The sequence below is a fragment of the Fukomys damarensis genome, unplaced genomic scaffold, assembly GCF_012274545.1.
Source record: "Fukomys damarensis isolate Sample0158 unplaced genomic scaffold, DMR_v1.0_HiC HiC_scaffold_17, whole genome shotgun sequence".
Taxonomy (NCBI): domain Eukaryota; kingdom Metazoa; phylum Chordata; class Mammalia; order Rodentia; family Bathyergidae; genus Fukomys; species Fukomys damarensis.
The window spans coordinates 24931762-24956327 of NW_022900929.1; the positions used below are offsets into that span (position 1 = coordinate 24931762).

At 47.5% G+C, this 24566-nt stretch overlaps 1 protein-coding gene across 5 annotated transcripts in view; it reads left to right on the forward strand.

The window, feature by feature from the left end:
- Ogdh (oxoglutarate dehydrogenase) overlaps window positions 1-24566 on the forward strand; it is a 72148-nt gene that overhangs the window by 872 nt on the left and 46710 nt on the right. For all 5 annotated transcript variants that reach the window (XM_010624930.2, XM_010624929.2, XM_010624932.2 and 2 more), the window contains exon 2: window positions 12686-12934. In XM_010624930.2, the coding sequence (XP_010623232.1) occupies window positions 12713-12934 (222 nt within the window). In that variant the 5' untranslated portion in view covers window positions 12686-12712. The remainder of the gene's footprint in view (window positions 1-12685; window positions 12935-24566) is intronic.

A 24566-nucleotide genomic window follows, 5' to 3' on the forward strand; every position in this document is an offset into this window, starting at 1 on the left:
GACCCCCAAGGTCGTGGCGGCTGCACATGGCAGGCACCGTGGGGCTGCGTCCTGCCGCGCGGACGTCCCTTTGTCCTGGGGAGCAGCCGTCCTACCCCGGACTGCTCGACCTTGGCGGCTACCTCTGCCTCCCAGCCGGTAGTACCTGGGAAGGGGGAAGCCCGCAAAAGGGCTCTCTGGCGACTTTTCCCTTGCGAAGGGTGTGCGACAGCCGCTGGGATGTTACGGGAACCTGACCCCGAGCCGGTTACAGTGCCAGTCCCTAAAATGACGTTTAGCAAGTTTAGTTGCCCGTCTCCCTGAGGACAGGTATAGGGCTTTTGATGGCACCTGTAAGCGGGCAATCAGGCTGTGGGGAAGGGGCGGTGCCCGGTGGGCCGCGCCCTTGCCGAGCCACTTCCGGCCCATTGTGCGCATGTCCGGGAGATGGCGACCGTGAGCATCTTAGTTGGAGCTCAAGTCTTGGCTTCAGGTCACTAACCACACATTTGTACGGTCCCCCAGGAAAGCGGGCCACCGGCTTGAGATAGGCTGAGAAGGCCTCTAAGTTTCGGACAACTGAGCATCGTGGCCTCCTCCACGGCTGAGATATCAGCTGAAGGAGTCATTGGGCGGATACAGTTTAGGGATGTGACCTCTAAAGTTGGTGATAGAAGCTAGGCGAAGTAAAGGGTTTATTCAGTTTTTCCCTTGATCTCACGACTCAGGCTTGCCCAGGTGTGTCTGTGCCCCTTTTCTCTGACACCAGCAAAGGGAACTGTGTTCGGCTTTCTTCACAGCTGTTCTGGTAGCCCTACGCTTGGAGCGTGATTGCATGTGCACTGGTGTAAGAATGAGTGGCACCAAGTGCATCAGTCAGGCCACCCATTTATTGCTGTGACCTACCTGATGGAAATATTTGATATTATTGTAGCTTTCTAAATTAGCTCAGATGTATCTTGGGAATTTGGAGAGAGATCATAGTATCTTTCCGTGTGGTACCAGGAATTGACCCTACAGCCTTAGCAGTGAACTATATCCCTATCTATTTTTATTTTTTGAGTCAGGGTTTTGCTAAGTTGCTAAATTACCCAGAATGGGCTTGAAGTTATGGTCCTCCTGTCTCAGCCTTCTGGAGTGCTGGAATTGCAGGTGTGTGTCACCCACACCTGGCTTCTTATTAATTTTTTTAGAATACTTTTAACATTTCAATTATCTTTTCTCTTTGAATAACAACTTCGAGATATGATTCACTCTGAATACAATTCACCTGTTTAAACTCAGTTCAGTAGTTTGTAGTATATTCAATTAGCAGCCACCACAATCCAGTAACTTTGAAAGAGTAATTTGAGTCTCAGAAATATTTATACAAAAATGTCTGTTGGTTTTGATTAAATTTAAAGTTTTTTTTTTGGCTTATCAATAGTTGGAAATTATTTTTCATGGTTTTGGAGGCTGGGAAGTCTTAAGATTGAGGTGTTGGCAGGTTCTGGGTGTGGTGCTAGCCTGCTTCCTGGTTTGCAGACAGTCAGCCCTCATATGTTCTCACATGACAGAAGGGGAAGGGAGTCTTGGCCTCTTTTTTAAAGGCACTAATCCCATTTGTTAGGGTTGCCCTCGTGGGCTAATCGCCTCCCATAAGAACCGCCCCCCCTAGTATTCTAACCTTGGAGGTTAGCGTGTCAGCATATGAATTTTTTCTAGGATACAAACACAAGACCATTCGCCTCCCATAAGAACCGCCCCCCCTAGTATTCTAACCTTGGAGGTTAGCGTGTCAGCATATGAATTTTTTCTAGGATACAAACATACAAGACCATAGCAACAGACTGCAGGCACAAGGAGTATAGCCAATCAGGATTTGTGTCTGTGAACTGGGATTCACCAGAGCACAAGCAGTGAGGCTGTGTGTGTAGATTACTCACAACTAGTAATTGGGTGTGAGGGGAGAGCAAGGCAGGTTCACTTGTGGAGATGGGGGCCTCCTCACTAGTCTCTATGGAGAATGCTCAGTTTATTAAGTGCCAAGCATTTACTGTGTTTATGAGGTGTTGGGATGAGTTAAAGACAGCTTCTTTTTGAGTACCATTTTTATATTTTGAGATAATTGTACAAACTATGAGAAATGTAAGTGTTAAAATTTTGAGAAATTCTACATACAGATCTGTTATATACAGTCAAAACAAATAGGAGCTGGGTGTAGTGGTGCACAGCTGTAATGCCAGTACTCACCTGTACCAGCACTTGAGAGGCTGAGGCAGGAGGGTTTCAAACTCTTGAGTTTGAGGCCATCCTGTGCTACATAGATCTGGTCCTCCCACCCCCCCAAAAAAGAAAACATAAATTAGTGCAAAGATCCTCTGTTTTTCTCCAGTGGTAGATTTTCCTCAACTATAGTACATATCATAACCAGGTATTTACATTAGTACAATTCAAGATACAGAATATTTCTATGATCTCAAGGATATGGCCTTTTGCCTCTTTTGTTGTTGCTGAGTTACGGTCTGGTTGTGTAGTTCAGATTGGCCTTGAACTCACTATGTCGCCTAGACTGGCCTCCAACTTGCAGCGATCCTCCTGCCTCAGCCGCTTGAGTGGTGCCATGCCACCACACCCAGCTGTCCTATTGACTTTTTTTTTTTTTTTTTTGGTACAGGGGATCAAACTTGGGTTCTTGCTCTTGCAAGGCAGGCCACCGAACCGCTAAGCTAAATCCCCAGCCCCTCTATTACCTTTTTTAAGTCAGCACTGATGTTCCTTCTGCCTTTAACCCTTCTGGCAACAAGGCAACCAATTTACTGTTTGCCTAATTTTGGTTACCAAGAATGCCAAATGAAGGGTGAAATACAGCCTTTTGGAATTGATGTTCCATTCAGCTCAGTTCCCTGGAGTTTCATCCCAGCTGTGATGTGTTATTCCTAGTTTGATCCTTTCTCTGGCATCTGCTATGGATGAACACAATTGGTTTAACTCTTCATCAATACCTGGCATTTTTTGGTATTCTTTTATATAATAGCTAAATATTGGAAGCCACCTATATGTCCACCATATGTGCACTAATGCACATATATGCACTATATGCACATATATATATGCATGCACATATGTGCACTATACGCACAAATAAAATGTATATACAGTGGGATACTACTCTACTATAAAGGACAACTTGGACTCCTTTGTAGAAAAATAGATAAACTTTTTGAGACCATAATGTGGAGTAAGACACACAAGCTTAAATACTACATGATTTCTTTTATATGACAGACTCTTCTATATATTTTTATTATTATTTATTTGTGTGTTACCAGGGATCAAACTCAGGATCTTGCACCTGTCAGGCATGCGAGGTGCCACTGAGCCACATCCCCAGCCCCCCAAAATATATATTTAAAAAAAGGGTAAAATAAAAGATAGATAATGGGAGATTTGTTGTAAAAGGGAAAGGGATCAAGAGATGGAGAGAGGGCCAGGCATGGTGGCACATACAGGAGGACTCAGGAGGCTGAGGCAGGAGGATCATTGCAAGTTTGAGGCCAGTCTGGGCTATGCATGAGTTCAAGGCTAGCCTGAATCACATAGGCAGACCTTGTCAAAAGAGAGAGAGAGAGGGAGGATGGAGGGAAGAGAGAGGAAGGAGATGAAAAAGAATTAAGATTTGCTACATACATGTACCAACTCCCCAGGATGAATGTAATCATTGTGTACTGCAAAAATGTACTCATAACAAAAATAAAGGAAAAAAATTACCCGTTGTATTTGCTCCACAACCTTGCCAGTATTTGATGATGTTACTGTTTTTTATTTTAGCCATCCTAATGTCTCATTGTGGTTTTAAATTTGCATTTCCTTGATGGCTAATTATATTGAACACCTTTTCATATGTTTTATTGGTAAATGAATCCTATTGATTAAAATGTCCGTATCTATGTCCCATTTTATGGTTGGATTTTTTTTTTTTTTTTTTTAAGATTTTTGACTGTTTTTTTTTTTGTACCAGGGATTGAACTCAGATCCTTTGTGCTTGCAAGGCAGGTGTTGTGCCACTGAGCTAAATCCTTGGCCCAAGACTTTGACTGTTGAAGCTAGCTTTGCCTTGAATTTGTGATGCTCCTGCCTCAGCCTTCCTAGTAGCTGGGATTACAGTCATGTTCCACCATACTCAGCTGTTTAATCTTGGGAAGTTTTTTTTAAAACAATGGTAGCAAAGGTTTATTAAAGGTAGAAAAAGAAACAGGCTCTGCTGAGTGAGTTTGGGCCAAGTAAAAGTTGAAGTAGTACACTCTACAGCATGAGGGCAGGCCACCATGCAAGAGTGAATACGGGCTGAGAATTCTTTTTTTTTTGAGGGTCTCACTACATAGCCCAGGCTAGCTTCGAACTCATAGTTATCCTCCTGCCTCAGCCTCCCAAGTGCTGGGATGACAGGTGAGGGTCACCACGCCTAGCAAGAATTCTTTAGATGTTTTAGATACTAGTTCTTTTTGGATGAGTGGCTTGCAGGTATTTTCTTTTACTTTGTAGATTGTCTTCATCTTAATAAGCTCTTTTCAAAGCAAAAGTTTCTAGTTTTGATGAAGTCTGGTTTATCAATTTTGTCTTAGTAAATTGTGCTTGTGGTGTCAAGTATAAGAATAATCTAGACTATTTATTAATTCTTGCTATGTAGTTGACACTGGGCTCGAATTCACTCTAGCCCAGGCTGGCCTCAAACTCAGTGGCTATCCTCCTGCCTCAGCCTCCTGCCTGGGAGTCTACAGACATGTGCCACCACTCCTGGTCCAACCTTTATCTGGAACAAACCTTGCTAGGTCATAGTGTATAACTGTATATGTTACTAAGTGCTATTTGACAATATTTTGTGAAGAGATTTTTGCATCTGCATCCCAGTATTAGTCTGAAACTTGTTCTTTGGTAGTGTGTTTGGATTTGATATCAGGGTAAGTGTTTGTTCTTTTGTACTGTCTGGAAGATGTGAGGATTTGAACTAATTTATCTTTACATACTTGGTAGAATTCTCCAGTGAAACCATCTGGGTTTGCAAATTGCTTTTTCAGGAACATTTTAATTACAAATTAAATTTCTTTAGTAGTTACAGGATTACAAAGTTACCTGTTTCACATTGGGTGTGTTGTGTTAGTTTTTACTATTATTGAGTTCTTCTATATCCTTGCTGATTTTTATGTTTAGCTGTTCTGTTGCTCAAAGAGGAGTATAAAATCTCAAACTATAAATTGTCTTTTGTGGGGCATGGCAGTGCAAATCTGTAATCCCAGCCCTTGGGAGGCTGAGGCAGGAGGATCACAGTGAGTTTGAGGATAGGACTACATAAAGAACCTGCCTGTGGATCGCAAAGGGATTCTTCTGTTTCCCTCGCCTTAAAATGGCCCTAACTAGTGATGTGTCTGGTAATTGCCCTTGCTCTGAAGTCTACTTTATCAGCTACTGGTCCTTTCCCCTGATTAATATTGGCATATTAATTGGTGTATCATTTTTATCCTTTTCCTTTCAGTGTTCTATCATCATATTTAAAGTGAATTTCTTGTAGACAGCATACAGTTCTGTCCTGTCCTTATCCATGCTCCTGTCTGTCTTCTAATGTGTGTACTTACATTTAATGTGATTATTGATAAGGACTGATGTCTTCCATATTATTCTTTTATTCTTTATTGACTGCTATGATTTTTCATGTTTTTTCCTTCCTGTAAGCTCAACATATTTTGGAATTCTATTTTTATTTGTATGTGTTGTTTTTTTGGTTTTGTTCTGTTTCGTTGTTGGATATTTTGAGACAATCTTGCTGTGTAGGCCAGGCCAGCCTTAACACACTATGTAGCCCAGGCTAGCCTTGAACTTTGAAATCCTGCCTCAGCCCCCTGAATGCTGGGACTACAGGAGTGTGCCTGCATTTTTTTTTAATTTTTTAATTTTTTTTTTTTTTGTAGTCCTGGGTAGTGCAATTGGTAGGCAAGTACTGTGCTCTACCACTGAGCTATATCTTCAGCCCTTTTTACTTTATTGAGACCCTGTCCCAATACAGTTGCACCATCTGGCGTAGGTTTTAGGATGCTCCTGCTTTAGCCACACAAGTAGCTGGGATTGCAGGTATGTACCACCATGCCCAGCTCATATATCATTTTTGGGTGTATCTTTTTTTTTTTTGTCTTTTGAAAGATACAGTTTTATCTATTTATGGTGGGTTTTTTTGGTTTTTTGAGACGGTCTCACTGTGTAGTTGAGACTGACCTGGAACTCACTATGTAGCTGAGGCTGGTCTCAGATTCACAGCGATCCTCCTGCCTCAGCCTCCCGAGTGCTGGGATTACAGGCATGTGCCACCGTGCCCGGCCTTAATGGTGGGTTTTTTGGAGAACTTTTTGGATTTATTTCTCATTCCTTTGAGGTTGTATCTTTTTACATGCTTTTTAAAAGTTAATTGTCTAGATAGATACAACTTACCAAGTTTGCTGATGTCATTGTTTTACCAGTTTTAGTGAAGTACAGGAACCCTACATCTCTAGCTGGGTGTGGTGGCACGCACCTGTAATCCTAGAACCTGGGAGGCTGAAGGCAGGAGAATCGCTGAGAGTTTGAGGCCAGCCTGGGATACATAGTGAGTTCAAGGCCAGCCTGAGCTACATAGTGAAACCCTGTCTCAAAAAACCAAAAAGATCAGCCAGGGATTTAGCTTAGTGGTACCACCACCTGCCTCACAAGCACAAGGTCCTGAGTTCGCTCCTTGGTACCAAAAAGAAAAAGAAAGAAAGAAACATATCTTTGCTCATCCCCATTAAAATTGTCTTCAGTATTTCCCTGTCGTACATTTAGAGCTGTAGCAGACCTGTTAAACTTTTTACTCCAGTCATCAAACATAATTTAAGAAATTCAAGAGAAGGAAATGGTATCCATATATTCTTTTCAATCCCCTGCCCCACTTTGAGAGTGTCTTACTACTATGTAGCCCAGGCTGGCCTCAAACTGAGGATCTTTCCGCCTCAGCCTCCAGTGTGCTGCGATTACAAGTGTGTGCAATCAATCTAGGCATTTGATTGAAACAGGCTCTAGGTTTGGCTAGATTGCCCACGCTGGTCTCAGACATGATGTTTCTGCCTCAGTAGTTGGGATTACAGGCATGCATCACCACGTCCAGAGCTAAATCCCCGGCCCACATGTCCAGCTTTTGATGATGGTTAAGAAAACAATTTTTTGAGAAGAATCCTTGCTGTGGAGCCCAGGATAGCCAGGAAAGGGTTATATAGTGCAGGCTGGCCTTGAACTCAGTCTTCCTGCCTCGGTGCTGGGATTAGAGGCATGTATCACCACATCTGGTGATGGTGGCTTTTAAAATTTTTATTATTATATTATTATTATTATTTTTTGGTACGGGGGATCAAACTTGGGTCCTTGCGCTTATGAGGCAGGCGGTACAGAACCACTGAGCTAAATCCCTGGCTTTATTATTTTTTTTGACAGTGGCTTTTTTAGACCCTTTGCCAGGTACTTACAGCTGTGTCATCTTGGTGTTGGTGCCTGTAGCCTGTCACTGTGGAAAGGAGATTGTCCTGATTCTTGCTCTGAGGAGTGCTCTTCAGTTGCAAGTGGACCACTTAGGGAGCAGTGGGGAGCATGATCTTTCCTAGGTCTGTGGGCAGAGCAGGCCAGGCTTCTTCCCTCCCACAGGCGAAGGTGTGCCTGGGAGGGGCTCCTTGTTACTGCTATGGTGAGAGCTCCCCCCAGAGGCACCTGCTGAATGCAGGCTCCCTGCCTGTGCTCCCTGATAGGGTGAGGCTGGGCATCCCTGGTTTACACTGTGACCTTCTAGTGGGCTGCAGGGGGGCCCACGAGTGTTTGCTCTGTATCCCTGTTGCTACCCTTCTGCCTGTCCCTTGGGCTGGTACAGCAGGCTTTTGTTGGGGTTGTTTTTGTCTACATCTGTTGGCATTTCTGAATTGTGGTCTTCTTTAGTCCTTAGTCTGGTACACATGACACAAATATACAGTAAAAGCATTAAAAAACAGTGAGGTTTGTCCCAATCTGAAAGTTCATAACTTGAATGTTCATAAGTCAGGGACAAAGGAGAAAAAACATAAAAACTTTAAGTGTGGGAATTTAGCTCAGTGGTTCTGCCACCTGCTTTGCAAGCACAAGGTCCTGAGTTTAATCCCAATACCAAAAACAAAAAACAAAAAACAAACAAACAAAAAAACCCCAAAAACCCAACAACAAAAAAACACGTAAGTCAGGGACTTAACTGTAGTTCAGGCTGGCCTTGAACTCCAGTTCAATCCTTATGCCTCATCTTCTTTGATGTGGTGTTCTTAATGTTGACTCAGCATTAGACAACTCTAGCATTGTGTGTTTTTTTGGTTTTTTGGTTTTTTTGTACCAGGAATAAAACCCAGGACATTGCACTTGCGAGGCAGGCAGTGACACCACTGAGCTAAATCCCTGGCCCTCTAGAATTGTGTTTCAAGACCTATTATTGGGGGCCAGGAATTTTGCTCAATGGCATCTCGCCTGCCTCACAAGCAAGCAGGAGGTCCTGAATTGATCCCAGTATTGAAAAACAAAAACAGGGCCAGGAGGAATTTAGCTCAGTGGTGCCACCTGCTTTCCAAATACAAGGTCCCAAGTTTGATCCCCAGTTCCAAAAACAACAACAAAAATTTAGCGGGTGTGAGGGCATACCTGTAATCCCAATTCTCTAGGATGCTGAGGCAGAAGGATCTCAAGTTTGAACCGAGCCTGGGTAACTCAAGCAACTTGGTGAGGCTTTGTCTCAAAGCGGGTGGGGGTGGAAAACTCAGTTCCTGGCTTCAATCCCTAGTAGCTTTGTTTGAAACCTTCTTGCGCTCTGTAACAGAAAGGTGCAGGATGGGCTGCTCACCAGAACTGGATGTGTATGTCTGCGACAGCCTTGGCTCTGAGCGTGGACATCAAGCTCGGTTCCAGGGAGGAGACAGGGCCTGTAGCACTGTCTGCTGTAGGGCAGCTTTCCTATGAGTCAGCAGAAACAGCACGAAGTTCTGTTCTCCGGGTCTGCCCTGCTTAGTGCCCTCACGTGTGCCCCATCAGGATCCAGCTGTTGAGGGCAGGCGGGGTGCACATGTCGGGTGTTGCTGCTATGGCTCCTGTTCATGGGCCATCATCACACCTGCCACCTGTGGTGACGATAATGGTTGGGGAAAGGCGGGTAGAAAGGGTCAGGGGCTTCTTGCTGTGTACATGATAATGGCATTACAGGGGAAATGAGTCTTTTCTTCTGGACCTGAGTAATAAAAAATTTTTGTCAACAGCAGCCATAGTATATTTTTGTCATCAGGGTTGGGGCTCTTTGCCTTACATTTATTAGGGGAAAAGTTAGCATGTAGTTGAAGTTGGAAGGACTAATGAATTAACTTAAAATTTTCACCTTCAAAAGTAAAATAAAGTCCAGGGGTTAAGGTTGTTTACTACTGCTACATCTAGAATATATTGCATGTTCACTTTCACTAATGAGGAACAGATTTTTCTCCCTTCTTGTTCAGTTTGTACAGAACCTGTTCAGCTTTCCCCTTTCCCTGTCTTGTCTCATCAGCCAGAGCAGAAGCCAGAGGACACCTGCTGGGCCCAGAATCTGTGTATTCTGAGCAGATCTGGGCCCTTACTGTGCTAGGTGAGGGCTCCAGCCCTGAGCTACAGAAACCATGCAGATTCTGTAATATTAATTCTGGATGTTTCAGAACATGATGTTTCAGAAGGTGGACTCCATCATGTATGTGTGGACACGGGTGTGGTTTTGAATTCTTTATTTGGTTTGTTTTGGGATAGAGGCTTGATATGTTGGCCAGGCTGATCTTGAACACTCACTCAAATGATCCTCCTGCCTTAGCCTTTGGAGGCTTGCACCACCACAGCTAGCTCATAGTATATTTTGTTGTTGTTTTGGTGCTAAAAATTGAATCCAGGTTGCCTAGCATGCCAAGCCTGGTTCTGCCTCTGAGCCACACCCCTACCCCTGGAAGTGGGGTATAATTTCAATTTTATTACCAGGACATCTGCTTTGAGGCAAATTCATGAGTAAGCATTAGGCCAGGAAGCACACAACCCAGCCTAGCCTTTTGGTTCTGAGCCTGCGGCCAAGGCTCTCTTCCAAGGGCCCCTTTTGCTGAGTCTGTTGCTGTTTGACAGCCAGGCCTCTCAGAGGGAGAGAAGCAGTCTGTTCCATTCCCCCTCTCCTAAAAGTAAGTCACCACCTACAGGTAGCAGAGTCCTGAACTCCCACCGCCCCCAGGGTTGAAACTAGGTCCTTGCACTTGCTAAGCAGGCAAGTTTTGGTGGACACATAACTTCTTTATAGAATGGTAATTTTTAGGGCCGGGGATTTAGCTCAGCGGTTTGGTGGCCTGCCTTGCAAGCGCAAGGACCCGAGTTCAATCCCCAGTACCAAAAAAAAAAAAAAAAGAAAAGGTAATTTTTATGTTATTCAGGCTGGCCTTAAAGTTGGGGAGATCCGTCTGTCTCAGCCTCTGGGGTGTTGGAGTTATAGCTATGTGCCATGGTGCCTGGCTAAAATGGCTAGTTGGTTGCTCTGTTTGTTTTGAGATAGAGACTCACTGTGTAGTTCAGACTGGCCTTGAACTCACTGTGTAGTCCTGGCTAGACTCAAATTTGAGGTGATCTTCCTGCTTCAGCCTCCCAAGTGTTGAGATTATAGGCATATGCCACCATGCCCAGCTTAAAATGGCTAGCTTTTATACATTAGATTAATCAAGTCATGGCTGTGTCTAACCAGAGCACTTTCTCCCCCATCCCAGATGCGCCTTCTCCCTTCCTTCCCCATGACTCTGCCTCTGCCTCTCTCCAGCCAGGAGGAAATAGGTTGTGGGGGGGGTGGGGGAGCTGCCTTCTGTGGGGCAGAGGAGGAACTTTGCTGTCAGGAAGGTTGGTTTGGATCCTGGCTCTGCCACTGGTGTCCTGTATCTTGGTGAAACATGAGGAATTAGGGACTCTGGCTCCAGGTACAGCAGAACCTTCTAGAGAGCATGTGGGTGTCTGCCTGTGCAGTGTCAACTATGCTGCAGCTTAGTCTTCTTGAGCCTGCCTGCTTTCCTTGGCCCAGCCTCTGCACTAAGGAAGGGGTGCAGCTGCTTTTGAGGGGCAGCCCAGACAGGCCCCTCCTGTGAGCTCTGCCTGAAGCTCTTCAGGTCCCTGGAATGGGGGCGTTGTGTGTGTCTTACAGAATACTCCATCTCTCCAGCGCTCAGGGCTCAATAATTTTCTGTAATTATTTCTCGAGGGTAAAGTACATGCAGGTAAGCAAAGCATTTTTCTAATTCTCCATTTTCCCAGAATACTGTGAGTGTAGCAGGTGCTCTGTAGTTTCTAATTAGAAAATATCTTTTTCATTCAGTGATTACTCCTAATCCTAAATTAATCCTCATTACCTTTTTGGCAAAATTTTTTGTTTTGTTTTGTTTTGTTTTTTGAGACAGGGTCTCACTATGTAGTTGAGACTGCCCTGGAACAAACTATGTAGCCCAGGCTGGTCTTGAACTCACAGCGATCCTCCTGCCTCAGCCTCCCAAGTGCTGGGATTACAGGCGTGCACCACTGCACCCACTGGCAAATGTTTTTTACAGTGTATGGATGTAGAGAAGGTCATATCTGTTGAGCCTTTCAAACTAGTTTTGAACTCTTGGCAAGGGCAGAACTAGGAATTGAATACCCAGGGCCTTCACATCCCTAGCCATTAAAAATTTTTTTAAAATTTTGAGACAGGGTCTCAGTAAATCATTAGGTTGCCCAGTCTGAGTTCTTGCGATCCTCCTGCCTCAGTCCTGTGGAGTGCTGAGATTATGATCATGCACCATTACACCTGGTTAAAAGTTTTTTTTGTGGAGGTTATCAGGATTGAACTCGGGACCTTGTGGTTTTACAGCCGGTGATGGCACCACTGAGCTAAATACCTGGCCACCTGGTTTATTTTTGAACTTTTTAAGTGCAGATGATGACGTCTGCAACTGTGCACCTACCTCCCCTGGTATGTTCATCAGCTTCCTGTCCCTGCCCCTGCGACAGATACCTGGGACTGACACCTTGAAGGAGGGGAGGTTCATGTAGGCTTATGGTCAGAGATTGCAGTCTGTGGCCAGGAGTGAAGCAGAACATCGTGGTGAAGGGCTGGGGGATTTAGCTCAGTGGTTCCGCCTGCCTCATAAGCTCAAGACCTGAGTTTAGTTCCCAGTACCAAAAGAAAAAAACATTGTGGTGAAGATGTGGCTAAAAAAGAGATGTGGTAGAGGAACCAATTACCTTATGGTGCCCAGGAATCAGAGAGAGCCCAAGAAAAAGGGGCTGGGGATGAGTCCTTGGCTCTGAGGCCGGGTCCCTGTGACCTACTCCCTTGACCTAGGCCGTCTCTCCTAGGATCGCATCATTTCCCAGGATGAATCAAAGCCCTCCGTCTATTCACCTTCCAAAGATCCCCCGAATGCTACAGCATTGGGGCACCCAGATCTAAACTGTAGGATGGGGTAGTGCAGGGTCCTGGTGGGAGGCGAGAGTGTGAGTCGGTGTCTCATAGTTCTGTGAGCTTGGGCACCTTTGCAAATGCTCTTACAGGCTAGAATCCTTCTGCTCAACAGGCAGGCAGATTTTTCCCTGTAGCTCTTTTTAAATTTTCATAGTTTTCTTTCTAAATGTTTTTTTTTTGCTTTTTTAACAGGTCATCGTGAAAGACTTCAGGACAAAAATGTTTCATTTAAGGACTTGTGCTGCTAAGTTGAGGCCGTTGACGGCCTCCCAGACTGTTAAGACATTTTCACAAAACAAATCAGCAGCAATTAGGACGTTTCAACAAATCCGGTGCTATTCTGCGCCGGTTGCTGCTGAGCCCTTTCTCAGTGGGACTAGTTCAAACTATGTGGAGGAGATGTACTGTGCTTGGCTGGAGAACCCCAAAAGTGTACATAAGGTAAGGCTCACAGGTGGTTCCATGTTGGCTAGGCAGCCTGGCATCAACTGGGCGGCCAGGTAAGTGTGCGTGTCCACGGCAGCGCCAGGCAGGCAGGCAGGCAGGCGGCCAGAGCCCTGCACCCATCACCACGTCCTCTGCCTCAGACCAATGTGACTTCAACAGAAACCACAGTTCTTGTTTTGTCCAGCATTGGACACCAGGCTCAACCCTGTGAGGAAGTGAGGAAGCACGCACGTGGCCCTGTTGGTACACGAGGCAGCAGCACATGGCTCTGTGAGGACACGAGTTAGTGTGTGGCCCCACAAGGACACCGCGAAGCACACATGGCCCTGCAAGGACACCAGAAAGCACACATGTGGTGCTCCATGATCTCCTCAAGATCTACCTCAGATGAAGCCTCTGAGGAAAAGAAAGACCAGAAGTGCCTGGGAAGAAATGGGCCTCCGAAGCTCTTCACCCTGACTGTCCGGAAAGGATGCTCTAACATGTGACACGCCTTAAAGTCCCTTTTTGTACTTTCTCTGTAAATGGCCTTCCTGGTCATTGTGTTCCTACTGCCCTCCTGTTTCTGATTTCTCTCTTTTCTTCCTTCCTCAGTATGTTTGCTGGTAGAAGCCATGCCACAGGACCATGTGTTTAGTCTCTGTGGCTGGGGGGGTTGGTTTTTTTTTTTTTTTTTTTTTTGTACCAGGGATCAAACTCAGGACCTTGCACTTATGAGGCAGGCATAGCGCCACTAAGCTACACCTCCAGCCCAGCTGGTGAATGTTTGTAGGTTTCAGGGACTGCTTCTTGATTTTTGGGTAAGGCTGCCAGTCTGATGCAGGGCTTGTGACAGGTGCTGGTGGGAGGTATGTCCCACAGTCTGGAGGAAGAGGAAATGGTCTGGGTGGGGTGTGGGCTCAGTGTGCATAGTGGGGGGTTCGCTCAGCCTGCAAGCTAACCCTTGCTGTGGTTGGCCTTTGCTAGGCGCTGATGCTGGGGCATCTCACTGGAAGGGGCCTGTGCCCACCACCCTGTGGGTAAACTTCACCTCTTGGGGGTCAGTAACACTGAGGAGTGGGCACATTGCTCTGATGGCTGAGCCTTAGGCTCTGTTCAGTACCACTACCTCACTTTGCTCATCTTCCCATTTCCACTGCTACCTGAGCCAGGTGAGACCTGGTATCTTAAAGAGATCTGCAGTCATTTCCCAGTGCGGGAACAGATTGCCCAGGAAAAGTGCTGTGACAGTGGCCCCTGTGTACTCTTTTTGGGCTCTGGAGGCTCCTGGGGACAGCAGGCTTAGATTGTCTCTGAAATAATACAGTCCCAGAGGCTTCCAAGTCAGAACTGTCATCTATACCAGGACTGTTCCTTTGTCTTTTCTCAGACGTAACCCTTTTTGTACCTGTATGTGGTATTGCATGCCTGTAATATCCTTACTTGGGAGGCTGAGTCAGGAGGATCTTGAGTTAGAGGCCAGGCTTGGCAACTTTGCTGGAGCCTACCTCTAAGTAAATACGTAGAGCTGGAAATGTAGGTCAGTGCTTGTTGGATTCAATCTCTAGTACCATGAAACCAAAACCATCACCTTGTGAAAGCAACCAAGTTCTTTTCAATGGTGTTGGGATATGGAGACAGCAGCTCCCAAATGACAGCACGCTGGGCAGGAAAAGGGGAAGAGACCTGTGCTCAGGGCTGTGTGTGTTCCCCACACGCATCCCTGAGTGGCCTGAGGTGGAGGGCATATGGGGAGCTGTGGCCACGGTGCTACGGACCAAGGGCCAGCACTGGCATCACTGCTCCTGCTGGGACCTTTTTTCTTTCTTTCCATGCTGGGGATGGAGCTCTGTGCATGCTCAGCAAGTGCTCTACCACTAAGCTATACCTCTAGTGCTTTTTAAAATACCACTTTGAAAGGCTGGGTATGTAGCTCAGTGGCACCCCATCTCCCTGGCAAATGCAAAGTCCTGAGTTTGATTCCCTGTACCAGGGGAAAAAATAAAATCACTTTGACACAAGGTCTCTAAATTGCCCACCCTGGGCTCGAGCTTGTGATCCTTTTTGCCTCAAACACCCGAGTAGCTGGGTTATGGGCATGAGGCACTGTGTCCAGCTCCTGTGAAAGCATGTAAAGAAGTTTTCTGTGGGAGCGTGATGGACTCGAGTTCCCTCAGTGGGTGACTGGGTAGAAAATGACCCTGGCTCTCCTCAGAGTCTCTTTACCACATGGTGTCAGAGAAAGCAGCATATAGCTCTGAGAGGACATGTGGTGGCTGGGTGGGGTAGTTGGTCCTAGCAACCCCTGGCTCCACAGTCGACCCCAAGGGAGCCAACAGACATAGCTCCTGGGGAAGAATCCCTGGGTTAGGGTCCAGTCCTTGGGCTCTAGGGCTCAAAATGAGCACATCCTGGAGAGGGGCTGCTGCGGGCTTGGTGCATGAGGGATTCTGCTCTGTAGTCAAGGTCCTCGGGCCATGGGGCATGTGTCAGAGTCTGGCCAGTTCCCTGCCCCTCCAACCTGCCAAAGGAGGGCAGGGCAGGCAGGCTGAGGCTGGAGGCACCCTCTTGAGACCTGGCTGTGGTCCGGCCAGACTTCACCCCCACTCTGCTGTGCAGACAGCGAGTTTGGTGCTCTTTAGTGCCCTTTGAGCCGAATCAGTCTGTGTACAGTGATGCACATTTTCAAGGGAGATGATCCGTAACTTCCTTTGCATTTTCAGAGGCACCTATGACCCACAGAGCCTTAACTACTTCATTGAGTGCTTTGTTTGTTCCTGGGCTTTAGAGCACATAGTTTTGGTGGAGATAACAATTTAAAGTACAGTAAGATGCAGGTCATCTTTCTCATCCCTCACTTCTACATCAGGAATGTCCTGAGGCTGGACTATGTAATCATTTTCAAAGTACTCATGGTGGCAGCGGGGACCAAACTTTTATATCCAGTAGAAACAGAACAAATTTACTTTCTCTTCCTCCTAACCTTGCTTTTCTGTAACTGACTGGGTTTTGGTTGGTTGGGTTTGTGTGTGTGGTGCTGGCGATTAAACCCAGGGGTATTGTACCACTGAGTTGTATCCCAGTCCCTTTTATTTTCTCATTCTGGGATGAGGTCTCACTACATTGCCCAGGCTAATCTCAAACTTGAAACACTCCTGCTTTAGCCTCCCAGAATGCTTGGATTATAGGGGCATTTCATCATACTCAGATTCCTTACTGTTTTTTCAAATGTCACCTCATGGTGTCTTCACACAATGGGAGAAAGGGCACATCTTGAGGAGAGTTATCTCCACACAGCTGTCCACTCTGTGCTGGTCTGGTAAAACCCAGACACTGCCCACAGTTCTCTTTAAGCTCCCCCCCCCCCTTTTTTTTTTTTGTTTTGCTGGGGATTGAGTTCATGGCCTTCACACTAAGCTACATCTCCTGCTCTTATTGTTTTATTTTTAAATTTAGAGGCAAAGTCTCACTAAGTTGCCCGGGCTGGGCTTGAACTTGTGATCCTTTTGTCCATTCCCAACCTGGCTGCCTTTTTACATTTGATTTGTGCTTATAGTTGGTGGTTATGTCTACTCCCCTTTTGTTTCTGTGATCCTGGTACATAAACCCAGGCTGCTCACTGAGATATATCCCCAGCCCTTTTTTATTTTTTATTTTGGGATAAGGTCTCACTAAAGCTGGCCTTAAATTTGTAATCCTCCTGCCTTAGTGTTGCATTGTGCTGGGATTCGGCTTGAAGAGCACACCCCCTTGCTATCTGTATGGCAGAGGAGGGGTGAAGTCTGATGGACCACAGCCATGTGCCACCATGCCTGGCCTTGTATTCACTGAGAAAGACATATAATACATGTGTATATATACTTTTTTACCTGAGGCCTGTTCTTACTATGTTGGCCAGGCTGGCCCTGGGCTCCTGGGAGAAAATGATCATTCCTCCTCAGCTTCCCGAGTAGCTGGAACTATATATGTATGGATGTACCTTGCCTAGCTTCCTTTTGGGGGGAAGGTACTGGGGACCTTGCACTTGTGAGGCAGGTGTGATGTTACTGAGCTGAATCCCTGACCCTTTATTATTTATTTACTTTCATTTAAAAACTTGAGTGCTTGGGCACACCTATAACCCCAGCACTCAACAAGGTTGAGGTAGGATCACTGCAGGTTCAAGGCCAGCCTGGGCTACAAGTGAGACTTTGTCTCAAAAAGCAAAAAAAAAGAGAGAAAATTACATCTGTGGTAAAATATTGGAGCAGGTCAGAGCTGCTCCCCAGTGCATGTCCTGTCATCTGGCCACCGTCCTGGGTTCTATCCTTTCTTGCCAAACTTGGCTGGCTCTGCACGCTTCACTGACTCCCCAGGGAACCTGGGGCAGTGGCCTGCACCGTCCCCATTAGGGGCTCAGCCTTTTGGGGACATGTGGAATTATGGTGTTTTATGTTTATGTCTTAAAAACATTCAAAACAATGGAATCCTCTTTGATGTTTAAGACCAGGAGTAGAGAACAGCTAAGCCCCATCAGTCTGGACATCTGTCTCATTTTGTTTGGTAGGGACAGGTGCCCACTTCCACCCTTGCCAGGTTGTCCCTGGGAGGTGGCAAAAGCTGGGCCCATCGTCCTCCCTGTAGTGCTCAGCTTCTGGCCCTGTGCCTGCTGCTTTGACCTCTGCCCACTTCCTAAGCCCTGCCTCAGGCTGATCCATGGTTGCCTGAGGCACAATAGTTCTTTGATTTGTTTTTTTTGATACTGGGGATTGAATTTGGGTCCTTGCTCTTGCAAGGCAGGCCACCAAACTGCTGAGCTAAATCCCAGGCCCACCATAGTTCTTTTTTGTGTCTTTCTCTGGTCTGGTGCGGACTCTGTTGCTGTAAGAGGAGGGGCTTGGTGAGTGTTGGGGTTAGGGGAAGGGCTGCCCATCTTGTCTCTGCATTTTGCCCTCTCTGACCCTTCCCTGTTTCCATGCCTGGAAAGCATAATCCTGTTGTCTGTGAGTGAACTGTAGCTGTCGGCCCTGAGGGGTGGCAGGGCCCTTTTCACTTGGTGAAAGATGAGCCACCTTGGCTTCACTCTGAAAACTAGGATCACTCTCTGCCCATTCCCATGCTGACCTGGGGTTGCTTCCATTGGCAGGGCCTGTGGAGACCCTCAGGGCCACTGATCCTGGGGCAGGGCCGGGGACCTTGCCACCTTGCTCATGTGAAAAGCAGCTGAGGTGAACAAGCTGCAGAACTTTGGCATTGTTTCAGTGATTTATTTCTGGGAGGAATTCAGAAGGCATTTTAGGTATTGTGAGTTTGGTGCTTGGAATACTTTTTTTTGTGTGTGTGGCATTAACAATTAAACTCAGGCCCTTACACAAGGTAAGCATGCATATTCTGCCAGTGAGCACCATCTCCAGCACTTTCTTGCATAACTCAGTCCGCAGTTTACTTATGATCTCAGTAGTCAAGACTTTGAAGGTGACCCTCCATGAGCTTCAACTTCCTCTGTTAGGAGCAGTCCCAGCATTTGTAGCTTTTTATGTTAAACCAACTAAAGCAGCCCCAACTTTATCAGTGTTTTCCTCTTAAGGGATCTGTATTTGTGGTTCATATAGAGAGATAAATTAATGCCTTTGAAGGCAACAGGCCGCATATGCAGGGGTGACAGCTCTGTCGGAGGCCTGTGCGCGGAGGGCCGAGCCCCAGTGATGATGTGCAAGGAAACCAAGGAAACGCAGCAGCAGCTCTGTCGGAACTGAGCTGCTGATGGGAAGCGAAGTTGGAAGCGAAGCACCTGCCAGCTGTACTGAGCTATGAAGGGTAAGGGCGGCTGGGAGAGTGTTGAGTGTCTGCTCAGAAAGGAGCCTAAAAGTTTAAGATGAAGCCAAGGGATGTGTGGTTATTTTTTTTTCAGTGTGATGGGAGTGTGAGTTTCCTCCCTCAGCAGCTGGGAGAGCAAGTTTAAGTGTCTGTGGACACAGCAGAGGAGGTGGGAGGGACTGAGTCCAGGACACCCTGAGAGCTGATTTAGGAGAGGGGCTGACTCCGATGAGGATTGCCATGTCTTTTGAAATGTGATGGTTTTAATGATTATCTTTTACATATGTTAAGCAAAAAGAAAAAAAGCAGTTGAAGGGGGAGAAAAATCACAGTACACTTTAAGTGGGGGCAGACACCTGGAGTGAATAAGAGTGAGTTGGAGGCTCTGTGTGTTTTGAGATGAGGGTGCTGGGCCTTGTGAGTTGGTGCAGGTCCCCCACACCCAAGGTGGGAATAAGGAGGGTTTCCATGGGGCCATTTGCAGCGCCTTAGGAGAAGGAAGTCATTGTATTGTAAAGACAGCCTGGTTAGCCTTGGGGCTCCCACATCATCCAAGGCCACCCAAGGGAGGTCTCGAGGCCCTGGGGACAGCTCTGGGTCCCTGCTTGCACTGTTGGAGCTGGTGCCACAGCCCAGTGTTGTACCTGAGACCCCAGAGCAGCTCCTTGCATAGCCACTGAAGCCCACTCAGGGTAACTGGTTCTCTGCCTAAGTGGCCCCTCGCCAGGTGACCCTAGGTGACTACTGGTCTGAGTGAAGCATGCTGTCATGGGCAGCCTGGGCAGAGTTAAGTGCCTGCCTTTTCCAAGGGAAGCTACACGGTTGCTTCTGAAGGTGGTCACAGATGTCTTGGATGTAATCTTTGTGCAGGAAAAGCCTGGCTCAAGAGCATTGCTATAACAAGCCACCCCAAAGCTTGGCAACTTAAAGGACACCAGTGTGGTATTTCTCTTGATTCTTTGGGTTGCCTGGTGGCCCCATGCAGCTGAAGCTTGGCCAGGTAAGGCCATGAAGGCCTCTGTTGTATCTGATACTTAAGTGTTGGCTGCTCACCAGGTTCTGCAGGCCTCCAGGAGGTCACATTGGCTCCCGGGCATGGCCTGAGGGGCGTTCTGGTGAGAAAAGGCTGCAGGACCAGGGCCTGCAGGGTGGGTGCACAGGATGGAGCTCTTTCACTTTCCCTTTCTCACAAGCACATGGCCTGGGCCCAGGTCACAGGCTGTCATCCGGTATGTTGGTCAGAGCAGGCCATAGGCTTCCTCCTGGGGTAGGGAGGTAGAGACAGGACTGATGGAGAAGCAGAGTGTCTATATGGGATGGGAGCATGTAGGACCAGGCAGTACCTCCAGCCTTCTTCACAGTGGTTTCATTACTTGCCACTTTGACCAACATTGAGACAGTCAGTGGAGTAGGACTGGGGCAGGCTTTCTTTGCTAATCTTGGATGTTCACTGATGTTTAATTCACACACACATAAGGAGAGAAGATGGCAGAGATTGGAAATAACCCTCTCACTCTGCTACACTGTGCTTTAGAAACAGTGGCAAAGGGCCAGGGATTTAGCTCATTGGTGCCATCCCCTGCCTCACAAGCACAAGGTCCCGAATTCAATCCCCGGTGCCAAAAAAAAAAAAAAAACCCAACCAAAAAACAGCGGCATTGCAATAGTGGAGCACACATTCTTTTGGTTTTTTTAACTGAGGAATAACATCAGGCCCCAGCTTTCATGGCTCAGTGTAGGTGGGTTTGCAGTCCCATGCTGAGTCTCAGTGCATCCCAAGTTTTTTCTTGGTGGCTGAAATGGTGGTGGGTGCTGGTCAGACCCAGGTCCCAGGAAAGCCTGCCTCCTGGGGACAGTGTGGATGAGGCCTGTGTGGGTAGAGGTGTCATCCAGCTCTCCCTGTGGAGACTTGTGGTTTGCCCCTGGCAGCAAGCAGCTTCTGAGGGCCCTGAAGGTGGGCAGTCTCTCCGTGGGCCTCCCTGCCTGGAGGCCAGTTCACGTGGTCAAGGCAGTCACGCACTCAGGGTTGCAATGTCATTCCTAGGGCACGTTCAGGAAAGGCTCTGCCCACATAGCAGAACAGATTCATGGGTGGCACTGGGAGGGGGAGGTAGAGATCCTTCAGCCAACCTTGTCTGTGTGTAAGAAGAGTTGGTCAGCCGCCCATTGTGTTCACGGGGCACCGGGAGGTTCAGGGAGCAGCTGCCTTCTCATCAGTTTCACTGGCTCAGAAAGCCAAAGGAGGAAGGGTCACATGATTGCTTCTTGGTCCCTCATTGCTCTTATATAGCAATTTAAAAGCATTGTTAATGCCAGCACTTGTAGGCGAGGGTGTTTGTGATAGTGCCTCATTGCCAGTTTATCAGCTGTGTGTTGGCCTTGGAGCCTTGACCTTTCTGCTGGATCATTACTGTATGTCCATTGTCCATGAGTCCTTGGTTAGCACTGAGTGGAGTGGGACAAGGTGACACTTGTGGTGACTGAGTGGGACTGTGGAAAAGAGGAGATGGCTAGTTAGTGAGAGCCACCTCGGAACGGAGTCTGGGAGCCACCCCAAGCTGCAGTGGCCTGAAGCTCAGTGACGCCTCTTCAGGCACCGTGAGCAAGTGCAAGTATATTCACTTGCTTTCCCTTGCTCCTGCAGACTAGCAGACAAGCCAGAGCCTGAGTGCTGTCCCTGATCCTCACCTGCCTTCCAGTACCTGGTACAGCAAGCCTCTGGGTTGTGGATGGCTGCTGGATGTGATGCTCTGTGGGAGAGACAGCAGAGAAAGGGGCAGGTGGAAGTGAGAAGCCCTCTGCAGGCATTCTTTTTTGGAAATCTCACATCCTGGGGAGCTTGGCCTTTGAGACCTTCCCCAGTCCTCAGACTTAGATGTGGCTATGTGCTTCCTTGTGCTGAGGCAGTATGGGAATAGACAAGTGCCCCTGGGTCAGAAGCCTGGCTTTCCAGGTCAGCGCTGAGTGATGGAGAGCCCTTGGACTTCCCAGGCTGCTCCCCCAGGAAGGAGACAGAGCTCAGTCTGATTTGACTGAGGTCAGTAGAACCCTTGTTCCAGGCCCATCACTAACAGGACTGCAGCCTCTCCAGAAAGGTCCCCTTTTCAGATAAGGAGGTTACAGTTGCAAAGAAAGTCAAGATCAGTTTCCAGCAAGCATGACAGCTCTGACTTTTGACTTGGGAAACTGTCAAAAGATTCAGTGCTATGAGTTATCTACAACTAAAGTAGGAGCTTGGTTCTGTTTCACTTTACCCAGAGCTTTAAAGTTATTTACACATAAAATCTGTGGGGTTTCTGTTTGTTTGTTTGGAGACATTGTCTCATGCTTTGTAGTCCAGGTTGGTCTCAAACTTGTGGCGATCCTCCTGCCTCACCCTCCTGAGGGCTGGGATTGCGAGCATGTATCACTATGCCTGGCCAACATGCACACCTTTTGGAAAACCATTTATGTTTGGTTAAGAACTTCATTGAAATCCCCTGTCCCTTACCAGGTGCAGAAATTGGTGCCCTTCCTGCACTTAGACTGGTCAGGACCCCTTTGTCCTTCCTGTAGGCTTACCTTGCCAGGCAGTGTCCTGGCTCTTGGGTCTCTTTGCAGCCCTGTCCACCGACTGGAATCTTTTAACCTTTTCCCTCTTGCAAATGATTGTCCCTTGGTGCTCAGAGCTGCATGTGATCTTTGTGCGTTCAAGTCTTGGTAGATATTTTCCTCCATTAGTTGTGTACTAGAAGCCAATTAAGAGGTTGGAGAGTCAGGTGACCTTAGTGGTGGGTGTGGTAGAACTGGGGACGCAGAATGAGTCAGTGTGACTCAAGTCCACGTGGCCACCCTTCCTGCCCCAGAATCCAGAGTCCAATTTGCCTCTGTCTTGTGGATGAAAAACCATTTTTATTTCAGGAAACTTTTCCTCTGTGATGTGAAGTTGTTACTGAAATTTCAGAGCAAAAGCCCTGCTTCCAGGGATCCCAGCAGACCTAGCTTGGCCACCCACTCCCCAGTGCCCCATCTGCCCCACAATGGCAATCCAGGAGATCAACAGTGGTGAAGGGCAGCAGAGAAGCTTTAATCACAGAGAGGTTCCAGTGCCCAACAGAAGCTTTAGGTATTTATAGAAAATAGGAACAAAGGTACGAGGTGGCGTTTGCCTAGCTGGCAGGCTGGGTGGTCACACGGTGTCTCAGGACAGGTTCCAGGGGTCCTTGGAAAGCTGCATTCACTGGAGGGGATGGTTCAGTTCCCATCCTGGGGTGATTGTTCCTGCTTGGGGTGACCTCTTCATGGGGTCTCTCTTTTTCCCACAATCCCAGGGGACTGCAGGTTTAGGACAGTGACTGGAGACCTGGAGACACTGCTGCATGGACATAACAGGCAGTTGGATATCCCTGCAACTCCTGAAGATGACTTATCTTGGAGTCCTCGGTTTTGAAAGAGATTGACACAGACTGGGTGAGGTTAGGGCTAATCAGCCTTGTAACAGGGACTCTCCTTAAGTGATTAGCATGTGTGTGTGCAGAGCTGAGCAGGAGTCTGACCTTTTAAGGTAATAAGGGAGACATGAGCCAGGGTGAGGTGCCAGGCTTTGTCCTACTGCTCCTTACCACTGGACCTCTGCAGGCCCAGCCTCCAGGTCCTTGTTATGTAATCACATTTCCCATAAGTCCCTTCCTGTCCCCTTTTCCCTGCCTCATCCATAGAGAAGTTGCTGCCCCGCCTACACTGCCAGTGAATTCTGGGGCATCCAGACAGTAGCAAGGGATAGTTATGAGTAGATTTGACTCAGAGAAACAGAAAACTCTGCTAACAGCTTGGTGGCCTGAGCAGGATCATTTTCCTCACTAAGAATCTGGGGTGGCTCAGCTCTCAGGGATGCCGCAGGGCCCAGTCACTAGCTCCCTGCCCTGATGTCCTATCACAGGAAGAGGGAAGCAGCTTTGCTCTTGTCTGCAGGGGCTTCCTCTCATGCTGCCTGTCTCAGCCTAGGCATGATCTATACCCCAGGTGGAGATAGGTGTTCACTTGTAGTAGGGAGGACACCAGGATGAGATAGGCAAGGATGGCTGCTTGAAAAGAGGGCATAGGCATCAGGAGGAGGAAGGGTGGGGGCGCGGACGCAGGGAGGGCTCTTTAGGCCACAGAGGGATGTGTACAGTCAGTGCTACTGCATGGAGTATCTTGTGTGGGGAGGTACCAGAAGCCAAGGCTCCTCTCCCTGCAGATTCCCTTCTGGGATGATCAACAGCATGGAATGAACCAGTGTTTTCAGACCACCTCCTGCACAAGCAGAACTTCCTGTTGGGATTGAGCGCTCTCTGCCTGGCTTTCTGCTACCTTGGAGAGTCTTTTCACTGAGGCCAGGTCTGTGGGTGCTGGAGGAAAGGAGAGCCACCTAGTGGCTTGTTATGGTATCCTCGGCCCTTTGAAAATAACCTAGAGTTTTTTGTTTTGTTTTTCTTCTTCATTACAGGGAGATCAAACTCAGGACCTTGCATTTGCAAGGCAGGCATGGCACCGCTGAGCTAAATCGCTGGCCCACCTGCAGTTTTATTCCAAGCACTGGAGCTTAGAGCAGGCTGAATGGTCATGGTCACTGCTGCCCACTTCCCAGGGTCTGGGCCAGAGAGACCGGCAGCCTTTGCTCTTGGCCTAGGCTTCAGTGGGCAGAAATTCCTTCCATTTCACTGTCAAGCCCAGAGGCTTCCCAGATGTTTTTCCAGATCACTTGGGTGAGGGTGAGAGAGCTGTGATGTTGCAGTAGAGTGACTGGGCTCCTTCCAGGTTGCTCTGTTGTCATTTATTTGGCCCACATGTAACTGCCTGACAACTGCTGTGTGTGAGCTCTGTCTTAGCT